Source organism: Brachyistius frenatus, unplaced genomic scaffold, assembly GCF_029030835.1.
Source record: "Brachyistius frenatus isolate BFR_SWC_R1_liver_20210118 unplaced genomic scaffold, ASM2903083v1 Contig_76, whole genome shotgun sequence".
Classification (NCBI taxonomy): Eukaryota; Metazoa; Chordata; class Actinopteri; family Embiotocidae; genus Brachyistius; species Brachyistius frenatus.
The window spans coordinates 1,712,013-1,732,500 of NW_027210675.1; the positions used below are offsets into that span (position 1 = coordinate 1,712,013).

At 41.9% G+C, this 20,488-nt stretch overlaps 1 protein-coding gene across 5 annotated transcripts in view; it reads left to right on the top strand.

Moving 5' to 3' along the window:
- The window catches only part of gphnb (gephyrin b), a 96,347-nt gene that overhangs the window by 48,690 nt on the left and 27,169 nt on the right, over window positions 1-20,488 (top strand). For all 5 annotated transcript variants that reach the window (XM_069708580.1, XM_069708581.1, XM_069708582.1 and 2 more), the window contains exons 7-8: window positions 3,621-3,893; window positions 5,614-5,748. In XM_069708580.1, the coding sequence (XP_069564681.1) occupies window positions 3,621-3,893; window positions 5,614-5,748 (408 nt within the window). The remainder of the gene's footprint in view (window positions 1-3,620; window positions 3,894-5,613; window positions 5,749-20,488) is intronic.

Sequence of the window (20,488 nt, forward strand, 5' to 3'; positions counted from 1 at the left end):
TGTAAACTAAACCTAAGTGGAGTATCCCCTTAAACAGTTGGCTTCATTGGAAATATTACAGCCAAATCCACTTTGATCTAACTGTAATTTCAAAAACAGGCAGTAAATTATGCAAATCATATTTGAATAATAATGTTAGTATATATACTTATATATATATTTTTACCTGCACTGATGACTGTAAGAAAAGGCAGGCATACCTGTTATGTTAATATTTTGTCATTTGATGCTGACTTCATCACAAAATATTTTAACATTTGATGCTGTGATGAGGCCTCCCCCCGCAGTGATGAGTTTTACCAGTGGGGAAGACATTTATACCCACTGTGATGACATTTCTACACACTGCAATTACATTTTTATCCAGTGGGACAGATATTCTTTTCACTGAAAGCAAAAACCACGACACTGATTGCAATTTGACTTTTCTAGGGCTGATTATTCAACACAAGTTTAACTTTTTCTGTCTGATACTATTGTACTTTTGGGTTGTGGTGGGTCCTGGGAAATGTTTAGCCTGTTGCTTGTGTTTATTGCTGGTGGGGTACTTCGGCTGTAATTCCTCACATAGTGTTTAATGTGTTGTGAGCGCTTTTTTCTTGCCGTATGTAGAGCTTATAATGTGCCCTGATTTCGGGGGGGGTGAAACAAAAGTCATCCACTCCCTGCAGTAGAGTGGAGAGCAGTAACACAAACAGTTGTCCTTTTGGTACGGTCCTGTTGCCTTTTTGCCTCCATTCATTGTCTCCCCTTCCGTTTGATTTAGTCCATTACTCCTTTAGCCTGGTGTTCACAGACCCAAACGTGATCCATTATTGAGGATTGTTTCCAGTTGTTTAAGGTTGTAGACCTCGATTCATTTTGAAGCTATTGTAGCAGCCTTTGACCAATAGGTATTGACCACCGTATACCGTATGTTGTGTCCATTGACTGTATATAAACGAGGGTGTAGCTTCCTGGTCTGAAAAACGAGGCCGATGCAGAAGTGCCTTCAGCTGCAATACTGCTGAGTGCTGCTGGAGGTTGGCTGCAAAAAGCCTCTGGTTTCATAGACTCCCATTCAACATCTTTCATGAACTACAAAGTCAATAATTTTTGTCCACAAGTTATTTAGGCTTTGCTAGATAAAGTCATATTTCCTTATTAGTTTTCTGGCGTTTCATCTGAAAATAATCCCTTCGTTAATTAGAAAACAAGCTTCCAAAAGCTGTGTTTTCAGGGTTTGATTGTTTGATTGACAGTTCCTGAGGTGCAGTCAGGTTACGGCTATCGGTGGGCGGGACGTCATATCAGTGGGTTTTTACAACCAGATCGAGGCTGATGTTATCCCCCGCTCGCTTTTAGCATTTAGCTTTTGAGGAGAAAGTCAGACTCGCATATAAACTAACCAGCAGGTAACATGCAGCGGGATCCGGTCAGTCAGTAAGTTAACCTACTCTCAGTCATAATAGCCATCTCAGCCACGCACAGTCAACCAGAAGAATACGTTAAGGATTTGTTTTGAGGAGTTAGAGGCAACAAAAGTCTTAACTCCACACACATTGGTGTGGTTGACAGGTACATTGTGAACATAAAAATGGTTCTCACTGTTGAGAGCACTTGATGTTTCTGGTTTCTTGCGACCATAGAGACCTAGACATTGAAGCATGTCCTCCTGTTGTACCGGAGATGTGTATAAAATACACCCTATGCCTATGTTGGCCATTTCTTTTAGTCTTTTTTTCTCACTCTCCATGTCTTCTTCCCTACTGTCCTGGATTCTGTTTCTTTCTTTCGTCTTCACTTTTTTTTTTTTTTTGTCCGTTTCGCTGTCTTTTTGTTGCAGTTTCTTTTCTCTCACTGAATCTCTGTCTCTCTTAATCTCTCGAGATCTCATCCTCCATATCTCTCTCACTTTCTGTCTCTGTGTCTTTCTCTCTCTGTCTGTCATCCTCTCTCGTCCTCTCCTGCAACTGTAGTGCCTTCCCCTCTTCCTCCATCCCTGTGTGTGTCTCTCTCTCTCTTACTTGTATTTCTCATCCGTTGGCAGTATATCCAGGGATTCTGCTCTTTAGTGTTCTTGACAGTTACTCTCCTCCAGGACAAAACAGAGAATAAGAACAGAAAAAAAAAAAAACACTCCTGATGTACCTAAAAAAAAAAATTAAAAAAAATTCCCAGCACGCAATGAAAGCACAAAACAGGAAAGGGGGGAATGTCTCCAGGCTCTTGACACCATCCTGACTACTTCTTTTGCCCAGTGCTTGCACCTCCACCTCTCCACGTCTTCCAAAAGCGCTCCAATGTGAGCCTCAGACACACCAGCAAGAGGCATAAACAGTCTGCTGGGTGCTGAGGGGTTTGGGATGTGTGCGTGTGAGGGAAGGTGTGTGTGTGTGTGTGTGTGTGTGGGGGGGGGGGGGGGGGGGGTGGGGGGATCTGGGCTGCAAAGGTTAGCTTGCGGCTACACAGCGAGGCTAGCGGCCTTCACGCGTCTGAGTCCTTCTGCTCTCCTTGTTGTATGTTTTATGCACAGTGGTGGAGGATTCAATTTCAGTCATGGGTGGATTCTAGTGCGGATATATGGGATTTCAATTCAGTCAAATCAAGGTTAACACTGTCAGATTGAATCCAGCCTGCGATATGCACACATTAAAACAGACCGTGGAGTAGAGAGATTGCTCCAAAAGCCCAGTCGCAGCCAGCTTAAAGTGTGAGGGCGATTAATAATGCATTTTCTCAATGCTTAAAATACACAGGAAGATAAATAATTTCACAGATTAGCTCTTGTCTTGGGAGTGAGGAGAATGGAGCGTTTAGCATAGCCGAGGAGCCCACAGGCACACTGACACACAGAGAACCACCGGAGAGGGAAACAGAGATGGAGGGAGGAAGGAGGGAGCGAAATTCTTGTCAAAATGTGGCCAGAGGGAGGCGCTCTGATCTGCTGAGGTTTCAGAGGAAATCTCCAATCACATATAATGTTCTGTACATTCTCTAATACCGTATACTAAAGATAAGCTTCTTTCCCTTTTAATTTCTGTCTATTTAGGTCTAATTTGTCATGTTTTTGTTTTGTTTTTATTTAATTTTTGCTGCATAGCCTTTATTTCCACAATGTAAACACAACACTTCCTCCGTGCTCACCGCTTGTCTTAATGAATTCAGGATAATCTACATTTCCATCTGTCCTCACGTCAACTATCTGTTGCTCTTACCTCTTTTCTCCTGAATCAAATTTATGAAGGCCTAATCTCTGCTTTTCCTGTCAGTCTTTAAATGTGACGCTCTGTAACTTTGAGAAGACATTCACAGCACGTAGCAGACCCTGTGACTTTGTCTGCTGTTGAGTTTCAATGACAGCATTTCAACTATAAAAACACCAAAGTAAGAAAAATCAGAATCTAATTAGTGCGTGAAAACAACATACATGTTAAAAACAGACACTCAGAAAGGCAGAGTGGTGTCACAAACATAAATCTAAATGTTGCACTGATAGAATAGATACTGTAGAAATGTATATCTTGCTGATTTATCATGCAAGTCATTAAAGTAACAGTCTCAATGCGTTTTACCAGCTTTATTTTGATACGCTGTTATTTAAATACTGACTCAGGACACCTTTGCTTGAACCCACCCAGGAATGCTTCCAGTTCATCCTTCCAGCGCTGCCGCACGCCATCGACCTTCTCCGGGACGCAGTGGTGAAGGTAAAGGAGGCGGCAGACGAGCTGGAGGACCTGCCTTCGCCGCCGCCGCCCCTCTCGCCGCCTCCCAACAGTTCGCCGCACCGCCAGACAGAGGACAAAGGCGTGCAATGTGAGGAGGAGGATGAGGAGAAGAAGGACAGCGGTGTGGCGTCCACCGAGGACAGCTCCTCCTCCCACATCACCGCCGCATCCATTGCCGCCAAGGTAACGGGACAGAGGAGACAAGAAGAGAGGAGATTGTTTTTCTCCAGATATGATTCGTTCCATTTCAAACCGTTGTCTTTACATGTTCACACGTCATTCAGGCAAGCAAATGTTAAAGGTGTCTCATGTAGCATTTTGACATCAATAAGGAATTATCAAAATAATTTAAAGGGTGAAATAAAAAGAGGTACAGAAAGGAGATCTTTAGAAAAGAGAAGGAAACAGAGGAGATGGCAGACTTTACATCTGTCATACTCCTTGATAATAATGACATCAGCCAATGTATAAATGTGTAGTTCTGATAGATACGTCATCCATTGTTTTCCGCACAACTTAACTGTGGTCCACCCGGGTAATCATTTCACCTTCAAAATCTGTGATGAATCTTCTTTTGAAAACAGGAAGTGCAGTCATTTCAATGGCTTCTTTTGTCTCAATTCAAGGGCTAAAAGTTGGACCTGCTCCATCATCCTGCGCCTCTTCCCCAAAGCAGACAGTTGGGTTTTTGGAGGCTTCTTGTCAACTGCTTGAGTCAAATATTGTACAATTTACCACCAGGTCATTGTTCTCAAATGGCCTACAAAGTTTAAATGGGAATCTAGGGGTAAATTCTATGATATTTAAGTTTCCAGCATGAGCTGTGATGTTTTACTCTAACAGTGTACCATGTTGAAAGTACCGTATGATAAATGTATCCCATCATTAACTGTATGTCCAGACTAATTGGCTTCCTTTACATAAAGTAGGCCTAGAGATGGGATTTTCATCGATGTAGTTCATGTTAAAAGTTACTTAGAAGGTACAAGGTTTAAATATCCAGCCTGAATTAGGTGTCAGCAAATAAAACAAAGGTTTTATTGTCATTATTTATTTTGGCTACATCCTTGCAAGAATGTTTGCATAGGTAGGGTTAATATAAACTAAGATAAATTACGCTGTCTGATCCTTTTTTTTTTTTTACCAGTATTACACATATAGAGACGTCTGTAAGCTTCCCGTTTTTAAAATGAGAGATACATCATGTTTTTGAGGGTTTTTGAAACGGCAGGGCAAACAGCTTGACTTGAAAAAGAGGGAACTTATTCTTTAACATTTATTTATTATCACGACTGCCGGTCTTTACATTCATCTTGAGTGTGTCTACTTTGTACATTCACATGTAACATCAAGTACGTCTCCATTCCCATCATCCCGTCCTGTCCTGTCCTGTCTGCAGCCTGGACTCTGCTTCATGGCTCTGTTGTCAGGGTAACATCCCACCTCATTGTCCAGTCAGTGACAGATGTTGGTAAGACTCCATCATCTGAAATCTCAGACATCATCATGTCATATTTTTGAAGTAATTTGCTTTTCATCTGCGTCAGCCCTGCAAATGAGCGCAGTCGTAAATCTTTGACATGTTACAGATGTTGAAACATGTCGTCGTCATGGCTGCTTTATGTGTGTATAGGTTTGTAGCTTGTGAATTATGAATATATACGTGTGTCTTTTTGAATTCTCAATATCAGTATGTGTGTTGTGGGTTTATGGTGTGTGTGTGTGTGTGTGTGTGTGTGGTGCTTATACTGTATGCACGTGTGTCTGCATCGTGTGTGTGTGTGTGTGTGTGTGTGTGTGTGTGTGTGTGTGTGTGTGTGTGTGTGTGTGTGTGTGTGTGTGTGTGTGTGTGTGTGTGTGTGTGTGTGTGTGTGTGTGCGTGTGCGTGTGTGCGTAATCTCAGATCCCAGACTCCATTATCTCGCGGGGTGTGCAGGTGTTGCCCAGGGATGCAGCCTCTCTCAGCACCACGCCCTCTGAGTCGCCCCGCGCCCAGGCCACCTCCCGCCTCTCTACCGCTTCCTGTCCAACACCCAAAGTGAGTACGTGCACAACGGGCACACTCTCACGCTCACATGTCCACGCAAAAACATGATCATCATTGTTTCACTTTGGCAGTATTTATTTCCTTCGTATTCTCCAGCTTTATTAAAACTGAGATTCTAATGCAGCTGCACATGGAGTTGCCATGGAGACAGATATGTTGACATGTGAGCACAGTAGCCGTTAGAAGTTCTTGACCTTGAAAGCTTAAAGCTGGCCTTGCTCTGTCCGAAGGTCATACCGAAATTTCTCTTAATTTTTGTTGCACCTTTTCTATTTAATCCATTCAAAAACTATAATGTAGAAAGCAAATGTTGTTTTTACATTTCAGTTGTTTTTCAATGGTAAAAGTTATTTCCCAAAATTGTCAAACTAATCTTTTAACTTTTGAGCCAACCCTGACAAGAGGTCCTAAAAGTGGTGTGGATGAAATCATGACAGCTACTAAGTTTACATATGAAAAAAAAAAAAAAAATGAACAAGCTCCATTAATCTCTAGACTGAGCTGGTGAGTAGACTTTGAGTGTTTATATCAAGGTCGAGAGAAAACTGATGTTTGAAACTGAGTTAGTTCTCGCTGCTTTTTAAAGCTAAACGTTTGCATTGTGTTTTATTTGGTGGATTCAATCCTTAAACTAACTCTAATTATCAGTCCTTATTCTGAATGTAACCATCAACCAAAATCCTTAATAATTCTTTTAATGAGATAGAAGTGATAAAAAGTGCTTGTCACACTTAAATTGTATTAGTTTCTCATCAGAATAGGAGAACAAGGATATACTGCAGCAACGCAAATATGTATTCACACAAACAAACAAAGTCTACCCTCGTCCATTTGTCCCTCCACTCAGCCCCACCGTTTGTCTCTGACAGCTCAGCTTTATTTATCACGCCCCTGATTTCCACAGGAATCACTCTTATGGACAAAAGTCAAGGTTTTCTTTTTGGGATTCATGGATTTGTTTCAGTTTTGTATTTATTTTATTTTGACTCCGTATGTTTTCCTTTTTCGTCATCTTTATCTTTACTGTATTTTGCATTGTTGAAATATATTTTCATTTGTATTTATGTGTTATTTTTAGTTTTGGTTATCTAAAATAGCGCAAACTACATGGTCACACATTAAAGGAACACGCACACAAAGACACACACGCTGACCGGTTTCTATGTCTCAGCATCGCAAAGTGTATGTTTTGTCTTCGTTTCGGCGTGTTTTATGTGTGAAACCCCTGTTGTTGGTGTGTGACTGTGTTTTTGTGTGTTTATAGAGACAGCAGGATGTGGTTCTTATGCTTGTATGTCTGCAGCATTATTTCCCAGGTTATATAGCAGTTTTTTTTAGCATACACTTACAGTGTGCTTTGTCTTTTCCTCGCTTTAACGGGATACATTTTGTCCCCATGTCCTCCTACCTTCCCCCACACTGTCTTGTTGTGACTCTGTAACTGAAGACACGTAATTCTGTGTTTTAACTGATCTCTCCTGCAGGTTTTTAAAATAACCAAATGGCGTCAAGTCTTTCTCTCTGTCTCCCTTTCTCTCTCTCTCTTTCACCTCATCTGTCAGTGTCACGTCTCCATGTGTCTCCCGGACAGCAGGCAGGTGCCATGGGAATAGATGAGGGGGTTGCCATGGGAACAGAGGGATGGGACGTTAGAGGAGGAGGAGGGAGGGAGGGTGCAAAGACGGGTCACTCAACAGAGGAAGCAGCCAAGAGGGGTGCTCTCTCTCTCTCTCTCTCTCTCTCTCTCTCTCTCTCTCTCTCTCTCTCTCTCTCTCTCTCTCTCTCTGCTGTGTTTGGGTGTTCATAGGTCAGAGAGATAATAAAACCTGGCAACCGATTTTCAGAAGTCTGGTTAAAAATGCATATATTTAAATATACAGTACAGTAGTTCAGTCAATAATCAGTCAAGGTGTGGAGCACTGAGCAGCAAGTGATGTGATGGTGCAGTGAGTAGAAGTGATGAATCTCTTGGTTGAAGCCTCAGCATCGCAACAGTGTCCATGCAGCCCAGGTGTCATTGAGCAAGATACAGCAGCTCTGGGGTTGATAATGTTAAGAAAATGACATCTAAACAAAGTTTTCTAGCGCCTTTTCCAACAATGCAGTGCTGGTGCTGGTGCCGGTGCCGCAACTATAACTGTGTCCACGCTTTATCACAGAAACAAGATTGGCGTCGTTGTCAAAAAGCCGGCAACAACACGGCTTGTCGGAACCGCTGAGTGGTTATGGGAGACGTTAGTGCAAAAAAATGTGCCGCCGTTTTGATAAAACACGAGCGAATCTGATATAGCAAGTCAGGATACCCACCTTCTCAGGTAAATTTATAAAAAGCAAGCAAAGCAGATTTGTTTGGTCCACCTTTTCTTTTCTTTTTTTTTTTTTGTCCCCACGGAAATATTTGCTCTTCCTCTTTTTAATGCGTTTGGCAAACAGTGTTACATTGCATTGCAGCCACGAACTGGAATGGAGTACACAACTCTCGTGTAAATTACCCTCACTTCCGCTTCATAACATTTCGAACTTGTCGAGATGTGGGTTGATTCTTAAAAGGCACTCAGGCAAAACTGACTCTACACCAGCATCAGCATCGTCTTCGATATTTGCTCCAGTCGGGTGAAACGTTCTGTTTTATGATCCTGGACACCGTGACTCTTGAGTTTTTGTGATTGTGTTTTTGAAAAAAATTAACATATTAGCTGTAGCTTTCAAAGACAACAGTTGAGAAATTTTTTTTTTTTTTTAACCAACGTCGGTAAAAACTGGTTGATTTTGTTTTTTTTGTCTTAATCCAAATTACTTCTGACTTTGATTTGACCCAAAAAGACCCCTAATCTTTTCTTCATTTGTCCTGAGAAGTCAAAAATAAACTTCACAAAACACAAAGCTCTTTGAATGTGGTTCTGACTCAGTCAGTGATCAGTGGTAGAATTGTTTTTATGGAGAGTGCAAAGAAAACAAACACTGCAGCAGCACTTGGCATGCTGCTTGGACGTTGTAACGCCACAACAACGTCGTCCTCTTACATATTTAACTGTTTCTCAGTGAATTTTCAGTGAGCAAACAATGAGATGACAGCTGTCTGTAAACTTACTAGAAAACGAAAAGACGGTTAAGGGTTCCCACGACGTTGACGATTGACTTCTTTGTTGTTATTGTTTTCTGGAGTTTTGAGTGCTTTGTTTTCTGCTAAGCTGAAACATTTACACGGTTTGCATCACCTTTTCCTTTACTGTCCAAATTTCCCAGCACTTTGAAGCCACATTATTCCTCCGCATCGTGCTCCGCTCCCTGGCTTTTGGTGATCGCAGCTCGTACCGCTGATTGTGCTTAGAGAGCTTCACACTCACCCAAGGTGTTTCTGACCTCAGCTGAGCTACAGAGTATGGAGCTGTAAATAATTGGGCAGTAGGGAGCTTTAATGCTGCTGCTGTTGTCCCAGCGCTGCTGCTGGCTGCACTGATGCAGTGAGGTAGCGCTCTTCCACTTCCCTGCCCCCCCCGCACCCCTCCTCCCCCTGCTTCCCGCAACATGCCAGAACACACACACACACACACACACACACACACACACACACACACACACACACACACACACACACACACACGTCTCTTCAGCGATGTGCTTCTTTGTCAATGACCCAGTTTGAGTATCGCCAGCCTGTCACGATCACATGTCCACCACATTAGTCAGCATTCGTGTGTGGTCTGGACACGTGTGTCTTTGTGCGTGGCTGATAGCATACAGTTAATGGCTTTTCTAGGTGTAGCTCTTACCTTGTTTAGATTCTGACACAGGCTGTTTCCCAGCGACAAGCTGCCATATGTTTATTTGAAATTCCCACGTTGCAAGCGGCTGCCGACAGTATGTACACAATGTCCCCGGAGCCAGAGCCAGAATGGTTGTGTTCACTGATGCATTTCATGTGCCACTGTGGGCTTGTGTGAGTTTGTTAGGTGGGTCTTGTTGGCAGCGCTGCGTCGTGGCTTTGAGAGGAGAAGGTGCGGAGTAGGTCTTAATCTTGTCACTGCCAGAATGGCACTGCAACTCCCGTACAAGCCGGTCCGACACCGCAGCTCACAGAGCAAAGCACGAGCAAGGGAACGCTCTTCTGCCAAATGGGAACACGCAAAACTACACACGCAGGTTGTGTATCAGCACTTAGCATTTGCCAAGTTATGGGACTGAGTGCGGCTTTTTATGCGTTCTCGGGTGGATGGCAAGTGTGAAGTGAAGCCGCATTTAAATGTGCACACAACCACAGTTTGTGTGAGTCTGCAGTCTGCACGTAAGCAAAAATGCTGTGTGTATTCACAGATGTATATCAAAGGAGCTCTCTAGTTTCTCACTGGGTTTGCAATTACGCATAAAGTGTTTGTGTGTGTGTGTGTGTGTGTGTGTGTGTGTGTGTGTGTGTGTGTGTGTGTGTGTGTGTGTGTGTGTGTGTGTGTGTGTGTGTGTGTGTGTGTGTGTGTGTGTGTGTGTGTGTGTGCCTGTAGACCACAGAGGAGCACAGACTCACAACTGATGTCCAAACCTGTCTGTCTGCAGAGCAACAACTGGGAATATACACACACACACGCACGCACGCACGCACACACACACACACACACACACACACACACACACACACACACACACACACACATACACACACATGTACATACATATGTATGTACAGTAAATTTGTCCTCACAAAATCATCCTTAAGGGGGAAAGTGTCTGTTTCGCTCTCACATGCGCCACACACACAGCCCACAGCTCACAAATGCAAGCAGATACAAAGTGATTACAAACTGAGCAGCTCTACAATCATTCATGTAACCAGATTTTCTTTTTCTGTCACACTGTCTCTTACTTGTGCGCACACACACACACACACACACACACACACACACACACACACACACACACACACACACACACACACACACACACACACACACACACACACACACACACACAGACACACAGATGCATACAGACACACACATACAGACACATGCTCAAGATACAAGGAGAGTAGTTGTACCCTTCCACTCTTGTGAGCATTTAGTACAGTTATGTAATGGTGAGTTTGGATTAATGAAGCATATGGGAGATGGGGCTTTGACTCAGAGGATGGTTGACAGTGTGTGTGTGTGTGTGTGTGTGTGTGTGTGTGTGTGTGTGTGTGTGTGTGTGTGTGTGTGTGTGTGTGTGTGTGTGTGTGTGTGTGTGTGTGTGTGTGTGTGTGTGTGTGTGTGTGTGTGTGTGTGTGTGTGTGTGTGTGTGTGTGTGTGTGTGTGTGTGTGTGTGTGTGTGTGTGTGTGTGTGTGTTATGAGTATTTTGGGGGCTGTGTCTTCTGCTCTTATTCTCACTAATGTAGTATATGGGTTGTAATGTCAATGTGCCTCAGTTTGCTGAAACATAACCACAGAAAATACTACTGCCTGTTTCCCAGGTAGATCCCATGTTTCTAATAATGAAATGGAAATGCCTGGAACTGTTGCTCTAGCAAGTTGACATGTAAATGGTTCTGCTGTATTGTGCAGCTCTTTTCAACAGCAGCTGAAGTTTCCGTTTTGCAGCTTTCTGTGTGGCGATTGAAATGATTTCTGTTGGATTTAAACTTTTTTCATGTTTCCAGGGTTGATTTGCTTTCAGTTTGTGTCTCTACAGTCATTATCCAATGAAATTGCAGTAAAGAAGGTAAAAAGTCAAATTTCTCAGTTTCTCAAACGTTTCTCAGATGATTTTTCAGATACAGTACACTTATTGACTGCTATCACGAATCTTAATTTATTCATTAACGGTTTGTGTCCGGTGACCGATCAGAATTCTTAAGATTAACTTAACGTGGTAAAACTTGTTTTTCATTTTAATAATGAGGTTGTTTTCCTGGAGGTGAAAGACTCCCACAATCCCTGCTGTCAGAATTTATTTTAGACATACTGGTTATGCTTTCTGAGAATAAATATGTTTCTTTAGTCAGTTGGTAATTAGTCATTTTAATGGGAATGTGAGGCATGAAATACTGTAATACTGTTTGTTTAGCCTGGCTGCTGCCCTTCCATCTAAACTCCCCTTTCCGTCACAGCTTTCACCTTGATCACCTTGCATCTGCAAGTGCAAACCTTATTTATGCTCTGTGTTTTGTATACTGTTCCAAACATCCCATCAACTTGACAGATATTGGCATTTATTTTGATTAAAGTATTCAATGCCCTTACTCGCTCATGGTGCCTTTGCACAAACTCTTTCAGGTGCTGGCTGTGCACCTAGAGGACACTGCCTCATTTTGCTCCGGTCATACAGCGTTTTTTTTTTTTTTTTTTTGATTAATGGTTTGATGCATGGCTTCGGAGCCAAGGCCAAGGCTTATGGAAATCAACTCCTTCACTGGAATGGAGGAAATGAGTCACAGTGCAGTCGTGCAATTCAGCCCACACCACTTCCATAACCTTCAGTGTGGACATCTTGACATTGTGGTCACTGCCATGGTCATATGTTCACACTCATATATATGATTTCCTTTTGGTAAATAAGTAAAAACATTCTTAACATGCTTCCCTCCCTTTTTTTTTTTTACAAATGAGTAAACATTAGTGACACAAGTTAGGTTTGCATTGTTAATTTTTGCTTTCTTGTGCACATAATACTTTCTGAGTTGCTTTCTCAACTAATTTAATTTAGATTAATTTTATTAATTATCCATAAGCTAATTGATTATTTGGTCTATAAACTGCTAGAAAATAAACAAGTAAAAAAAAGAAGCCTAATAAGTGACTTGATTATAAATAAATAGTAGAAATTCTTACTGATTCACTTTCTGACTTAATTATTGACAATTGATCTATTTAACAAATAATTTCCGAATTAATCCGACTTTTCTGTCATTTTTTCCTTTTAGTTTATTGACTTCGTTTCTGTTCCATATTTGGATCATCAAGATTCACAACGCTCAAAATCACAAGTACAAACTTCACTCTTGAACACTCTGAGTAATCTGTCCCTTGCAAGAGTTTGACAGCAGTCAAAACAAATGTGATCGTATGATGTGTGAAAGGAGCATGCAAAATAAAACTGCACATGCAGTTTGGCCGAGGCCTTCTCTGTACACAGATCACAGAATCATCACTTGCAAATGAGTAGTGACAGGGGATCATCGACAAAGTGAAGTGATCTGACAGCAGGAGATGAATGATTTATGCCCTGGCTGAACACGAACGCACCGTTACAGCGTCAGCTCAGCCTGCTGTGCTGTGACAGATCAATGATCTGTAAGAATGTATGTGGGACTTCTCCTGTAACCCAGAACAGAAAGGAAACCTGACTCTGTACTGTCCATAAGTATCAATATTTAGTAAAACATGAATGCGTGCATGCGTTTGTATGTGTTGATACACCCCATGCCCTCGACTCAGTTTTGACCTGTGGGGATGGAGAAGGATCAGAAAAATCTGACTAAATATGTAGAGAAACATGATGAATGCAGATGCTTCCTTACATGGAATAGTTTGATCATTAATACTATTCATTTAAGTTATTATTCCATTTTCAGAAAGTAGGCCTACAACAGCAAACAAACAATTGTCAGTCTCATGCAAACATTGTCTCTCCATCTGTACCCATTATTAGATATGAAATAAGATTATGGGAACATATTTTTTTCCATGTGAGGAGAGTACGTAAGTCATTGAGCAAGCAGCTTGGTGAGCTGTGACCTTCAAGCCTTCCCAGCCCCACATCGAAAAGTTAGGATCAATAACTGTGCCACATACATTAGAGATGGTATTAAGCACTGCCATCCGGAAGTCATTTATTCAGTGACTGTTTGATTAATATGAAAGTGATGTAAGTGATGGGTAATAACCTTCACAGTCACCAGTCTTAACTAATTTACCACCTTTGGGAGGTTTTGGTTTGACATGCTGACATGGTTCTCTCCTCTGTCATCATCAGGAGGATCTTTTATTTAAAAAAAAAAAAAAAAAGGGTTCATTGCTCAAATATATTGCAGAAATTTGAAGCATGTGTATGTTCGGCACCCTACTAAGAAACATATTTATGGTTTTTTTTCCCTTTAATTTGCAACCTGTTTGATAAAAAAATAAATACAAAAAAAAGCTCACAGTGCAGCTAAAATGCATTAATTGTTATTGTGCTCCTGGATCTCCTCTATTACATGACATTGGACCGATTCCTATACATGTACTGCAGTGGGTGAGTGTGTTACTGGATGTTTTTGTTATCCTGTTGAGGTGAAGGCGCAGTGTGACGTTCCTGCATCGTTTTACAGCCTTTTTCTTTCCAGATTTATTCCCCTGCAGAAACGATAGATTGTACTCGCCTTTTACAGAAATCATTCATGTTTGGTTTTATCTGACGCTATTGACCACTTGTGTGTCTGCTGATGTGTGTGTGTCCTCAGCGAGGCAGCAGCAGCACCAGATATGTGTTATTGTCCTTCTCCAATGCAGTAAGGCTCATAAAAGTGACTCCTCGTCTCCTGCTTCTGCTGAAGGTGTGGAGGATTTATGATGGAGTGAGTGAGAAAGAAAGAAAGAAAAAGAGAGAGAAAGACGAAGGAGAGAGGAAGCGAGTAGGAGGGAGTGAAAGGGACAGATAGCTCATGAGTTAGAGAGGACACTGTACTGAAAGAGAGTGGAAGGTGGGGAAAGATGGATAGAAATGAAAATGCGCACAGAATGATCAGAGAACAGAATGCGAGGCCTTGTGCTGCATGGTCCATCCGTCTGTCTGCTTGTTTATCAATCGGTATCAATCTGTCCATCCCTGATGGTGAGTCCATGGCTCACTTCTTCTCAGTCAGCCTCAGCCTGGGCCTTCTCTCCCCCTGACTCAATCATCTCATATCAGTATGAAAGTGACAGTAGAGGAAGACTAGGGAGAGAAACATGTGAAAAAGAATGGGGGCAGTCACATCCATCATTTCCCTCAACAGAAAATGCTCATGGGAGATGCGCACGGACATTGTCACAGACAAATGCGCGCACACAGACCTCAGTCATGCGTGTACAATGTAGCGCAGCACACATCACTGTATGTGCATCTATATGCCCTCCTCCTCCTCCTCCTCCTCCTCCTCTTTTCTCTCTCCTCCTCCTCATTGTCTCTCTGGCTGTTGCATTTCCTCGCTGCTCTTTCGCTCTCTGGTGCATCCTTCCTACTCCAGCCTTCCCTTCTTATCTCACTCTCTCACTTACCCTCGCTCTCTTTCTCACAGTTAGCGAGTAAGTGAAAGTGTGTGTGTGTGTGTGTGTGTGTGTGTGTGTGTGTGTGTGTGTGTGTGTGTGTGTGTGTGTGTGTGTGTGTGTGTGTGTGTGTGTGTGTGTGTGTGTGTGTGTGTGTGTGTGTGTGTGTGTGTGTGTGTGTGTGTGTGTGTGTGTGTGCCGGAGAGCTCATTCTGTTTCGACTCCAGGCAGAAGATGGTAAGTAATGTCTTTCCTCCTGCATATCTGAGAGAATGTTTATAGGTTTTGAGTGTAGAGGGTTGAGTGTGTGTGTGTGTGTGTGTGTGTGTGTGTGTGTGTGTGTGTGTGTGTGTGTGTGTGTGTGTGTGTGTGTGTGTGTGTGTGTGTGTGTGTGTGTGTGTGTGTGTGTGTGTGTGTGTGTGTGTGTGTGTGTGTGTGTGTGTGTGTGTCTGAGTGTGTGGAGAAAGTCATTTGTGTGCCTGTTTAAGAAGTGAAGGATTTTGTATTAATAGCCAAGTGGGCATGGGGGTGGATATATTGCGTGAGCAGTGTGTGTTTCGTAAATATAATTTGTGCTCTTGCATACATATTTGTGCATGTGTGAGCTGCTGCTGATGAGGATAATGATGCCTGAAGGAGGTTTGGTGTCAGGCCGTGGATGAGTTTAGGTGGTAGGAGGGTGAGTAATGTAGCAATGGGACTGTTGACTAGCTCAAACTAGCAGTGGGCTGCAGGATGAGGAAGAGGAGGAAGGGGGCTCATGTGCCTGTATTGTTGTTGTGGTGGTTGTGGTTTCTCTGCCGTGTCAGAAGGTGGTGGACACATAAAAACGGTGGTTACATAAAAAAAAGACAAAGAAAAGACGATGAGTATGAGCAAGACAGACAACGTAGCAACCTCACAGGACTCAGCAATCCATCAGTGTTTGCATCAAGTCAGTCACTATCTCAGAAATAGAAGCTCCTCCATCCACATTTTTCTTCCTCATTTAGCTGCTGCTTTCATTCAGAGCATGCAAAATAGCACTAAGAAGCCCCTTGATCCTGTTGCCTTGCCTCTGTTATTCCTTGTCCCTGGAGTTATCATGTGCTTCCTTCCAGGCACTAACATAGCAGCTTAGCCAGAGCACTACTGTAAATGGAAATGAGGACAATATGGGTGAAGAAGTGTGGAAGCAGCACCTTCAAAATCCATGATGGCTTTAAAAAGCTGACAAGGAGAAGCAGCAGGATATCGATATGACCCTGGAGAATGACTCTACCGATATCTGAATGCCAGGTACAGCGATAAATTTTCAGCTTTATGGACGCCTCTTTTCACACAGGTTCGCAGAGTGTGAAGAGAATAGATCCATTCAAGGGGATTATTAATGTCCTTTTGTGCCTGCTCGGACGACTGTTGCTTTTTTAAAGAGATGGCCAAAAAAAAAACTAGCTCACACCAGGAGAGGGAAAAAAATCAATCCAAACAAAAAAGATGTGTTGGGATTAGCTGCATCAAAAATATACAAGATAATGCAAAATATTTTCTCATCAAGTCACTTCTATCAATACCTAGCCTTAAAAATTGACCTTTCTTGAAGGAATATTTTGACATTTTTGGAACTACAGATCTTTACCACTCATGTCTGTATTCCAAATACAAAGCTATCAATGCTTATCTTAGCACAAGGACTGGAAATAGAGTGGAACAGCTTGCCTGGCTCTTTCCAAGCATAACAAAATCCATCCCAGCACCTGTAAAACGTATTCATTCAAATTTTATGTCATGTATTTAACCCGTCCAAAAACCACAGCAAATCATGGTTATATGCAGGGTGGTGTGCACGACTGTTTCAGGCGGAGTGACTTTCTAGAGTCCCTGATAGTTGCCTAGTAACCTCAGGAGGGTTGCAAGACTAACGATTCAATAAAATGTCTGGCGTAAGATTAAGTTTTCATTTTTATATTTCAGTTTTTAATCAGAGGTGCTGGTAGGCAGATTTTTGTTACCATAAAGACATGAGAGTGGTTAAGACTGTCCCATTTAAGAAGAGGCAAAGAAACTCATTGCTCAAAATATCGAAATAACCCTTTAAAACGGGTGATAAAAATCTGTCAAACAGGTGAGAATATCACTTGTTTCCAGTTAAGATCAGCTTTTTACAAGAATATTGTAGGAGTGTCTGAAACCAGACAAACAAACACCAACTGCTGCATCAGAATTAAATAAATGTATTTTAGAAAATACATAAAACAAGCTGGTTGGCATTGAAGACACTAAAATATTCATATTATACTGACAGATTTTAGTTTTTCAGAATATTAGACCTTAAAGCATCCTATGATTTCATAAGGGGATTTTTTTTTTTTTTTCTGACTCTTTTTCTGTCTGTTTATATCGGCTTTGTCCAATCTTCAGGAAATCAAATCATGCATGTCAAGCTGAAGTCTGTATGCTCCTCTCTGTTAACAAGACACGCATCAGCTTTTAATAACTGGATGGAAACAGCAGATTGATGTAAATATATCTACGAGGAAGGACTTTGTCCTGTCAAATAACAGGTGCAGAGGGATGGCCGACTCTTACAGCCGAGTCTTACAGGAAAGCAGTGTGCATTATAATATGCGTGATATACGGTTGCAGGGACCAGATGAAAGTAGCTCTGGCCAGAAGGAAAGTGCTCTTCTGTGTTGATTAATGTACACACATTCAGCCCTCTCTTGCTTTATTTGGCTCGTGGCACCATAGACCATTTGGGTCAAATTGCTTTAGGCTTTAAGTCAAAATACTTTCAGCCGAGTCGTGTGCTTCTTCATGTGTGCACAGAGCATGTGTACTATATTTGTGATTTTCTGTTTTTGTTGTAGAGATTAATGGATATTTAGGAGTACCTGTGTATGAGAGTCATCAAGTGTTTAAATTTATGCTTCCCTTGACACACGTGTGAAGTTTGCGTGTATTGTGTGCGATATTATATTTGTCTTGAGTTACTCACACCCACTGACTCTGAGAGTTTGTCCGTAGGGCAGTGGCGAGAGAATGGAAAGAGTACAAGTGGACTTTGAATAGCGAGACAGAAAGAGAGGAGGGGGAGAGGACAGACAGGAAATAAAAAAGCAGTAAGAGCAATGGATGAGACTGTCTGACCAGCTAAACTGAGCGTGCTCATTCACCATGTGGGCTGTGGATGCGGAGCGGGGGAAGACTGGTGAGCAGCATAACACGGGCCTGTCAAGTCAGCTGTGTTCGCCCTCACTCTCTGCCACGCTGGAAATTCACTCAATAGCTCATTAAGTTCTAATATGTGTCGACATGGAGACGGCCATAGGAAGGCGGTGATGAATGACTCGAGCTGGACGAAGCAGCACGCAGCGTAAGCTCCTGGTCAGGGGCGGTTACTGGTTGTTTGGCTTTTCCAGTGCGGCTTCTTTCCTCACCTTTATTTATTCATGAGGGAGCCGTTTCAGAGCAAGTTTTCTTATTTAATAACTCTGGGTTTTGAAGCTGTAAGCACAAAACTTAAAAATCAGTTTACAGCAACTGACAGGACAAAAGTTTGATTTGACAAGAAAAGACAGCTTCTCATCAGGATCCTGTGCAGTCAGTCGGTGGCATCGTTCAAATTTTTTTTTACAGTGATCAAACTGAAATCAGTTCAGATACAAGGAGTGTTTAATCTAACATCAAATATTCATGAGTTTACTACTTTTCTCTTCTTACTTGTCTTTTAGGGAAACAGAAGGCGAGTTTTTTTTTTTTTGAGCTGTTAAGTACCCGTTTATGGGAAATTCTATGCTTTTGCACTTAGGTTCATGTTTGTGACCATAAATACTCAAAATGGATCTTTACACTCGCCTCAGTTGTGCTGTATGACAGGGCAAGCAGCATAAGTCTAACCTAAAGTGAACATAATAAATAGCTTTTGTAGCTAACTGCATATAAATATATTTCCAGCGGTAACATGTCAGCAAACTGTACTAGCTGTTTATTGCTGCTTTTATTTATTTACCCTATAATGGAAGCTACAAAAGCATGACCAATAGTCAGAATGGACACCATTATGAGACTAATTGTGCTTCCACGCAGCTGGGAAATGGGAAAGTTTCCATTTAGGTACATCCCAGTTCCAAATGGGGAGCGTTCACAAACAGGCAACGTGGCAGGTCTGACAAAATGTGCTCTGTTTGGGTTGTCAGAATAGAGAAAAGTGACAAACAACCTCATCATCCATATAAACCAACTCAGGGAGGAAATGGAGCTCAGAATGTCAGTATTATTTGTACACTACATTTCTACATATTTTGATGTACTGCCAGTTTTAACATTTAACATTTAGGCAAACCAAGTCTGGATATTACGCCGTGGTGCAAGTAAATGTTTTACTTTCACCATAAATGATGCTATATCAAGTGACGTCAGACTCAAACTCTCACCTTCCTGGTGGGACATTCCCAGTTCAACAGGCATTCAGGAGTTTGTAACTTTCCCAGTTCCTCATGAACGCACCATGAGAGCCAAATATTTTCTACTAGCAAGAGTTGTGTCCGCAACCGATCTTAGTCGCTCTAGTACAGAAATACAGATTGATGCGAAAGAACAGATAAAATGCAAAGTGATTAATTTGTGTTCTGAAGTCCTGTATGAAACTTTTTTTTCCTAAAAAGTTTAGTTTGGGTTTCAGTGTCTTGAATTTTTTTTTCCTAATGATCAGGAGCTACGGCCGATGATGTAATTTAATGCAATATTTTGTTTCTCTTACTTTGGTCCAGAATATATTTCTTTCTAATTTTGCATTGCACAGGAAGAGTTTTATTATAAAACACAGCATGGGCCTGCGAGCTGTTTTAACAGAAAGCTGCTTCCCATTCTACAGTATTCATGATACCAGCTTTGGTAGTATCGAAAGACTCTCTGTGGCTGATTGCACTTGTCACTGCTATCATATACATCATATGCAATTTAGTTTGAATTTTGAAGGCAATCAATGAACAGAAATCATGCACAAGTGCAAACTCGATATCTTTTCAGTTGGAGGTAGGACAAAAAGGTTCAGTCTATGTTGGTGAATTGAGCTTTTACCTTAACAGAGTGCTAGCTTGCTGCTACGGCATTTAGGAGAACCTTGTGTAGTTCACTCCTGAGTTTCAATTTGTAACCTCCTGCGGTTTCCTGCCAGTCTCCATTATCTGAGCAGTGAATTTGATGAGGGCAACTGCTGTGAATGTAGAGCATTTCAATTAGGAGGGATGGGATGCTCATCTCCTTGACAGCCCTGCTTTACAAAGGCTATTTATTATATAATCTAAAATGTTACTGATTCACCAGGAAAGGTCGGGAATTGTCTGACGACTTTGCTAATAATTCAAACTGAGCTTGGCTTTCGTGCTAGCCATTATTTTGGGAATAGCTCTAATATTTCTCAATGGATTTCCGAGTGATATGTCGTAGCTGGAAGGCTCGTAGACCAGAAAAGAAAACCTCTGCCAACACAGATGGCTGTGTTTATGTGGTGTTTTTGTTTTTGATATTTTGACAGCAGCTGCTGTGGACACGG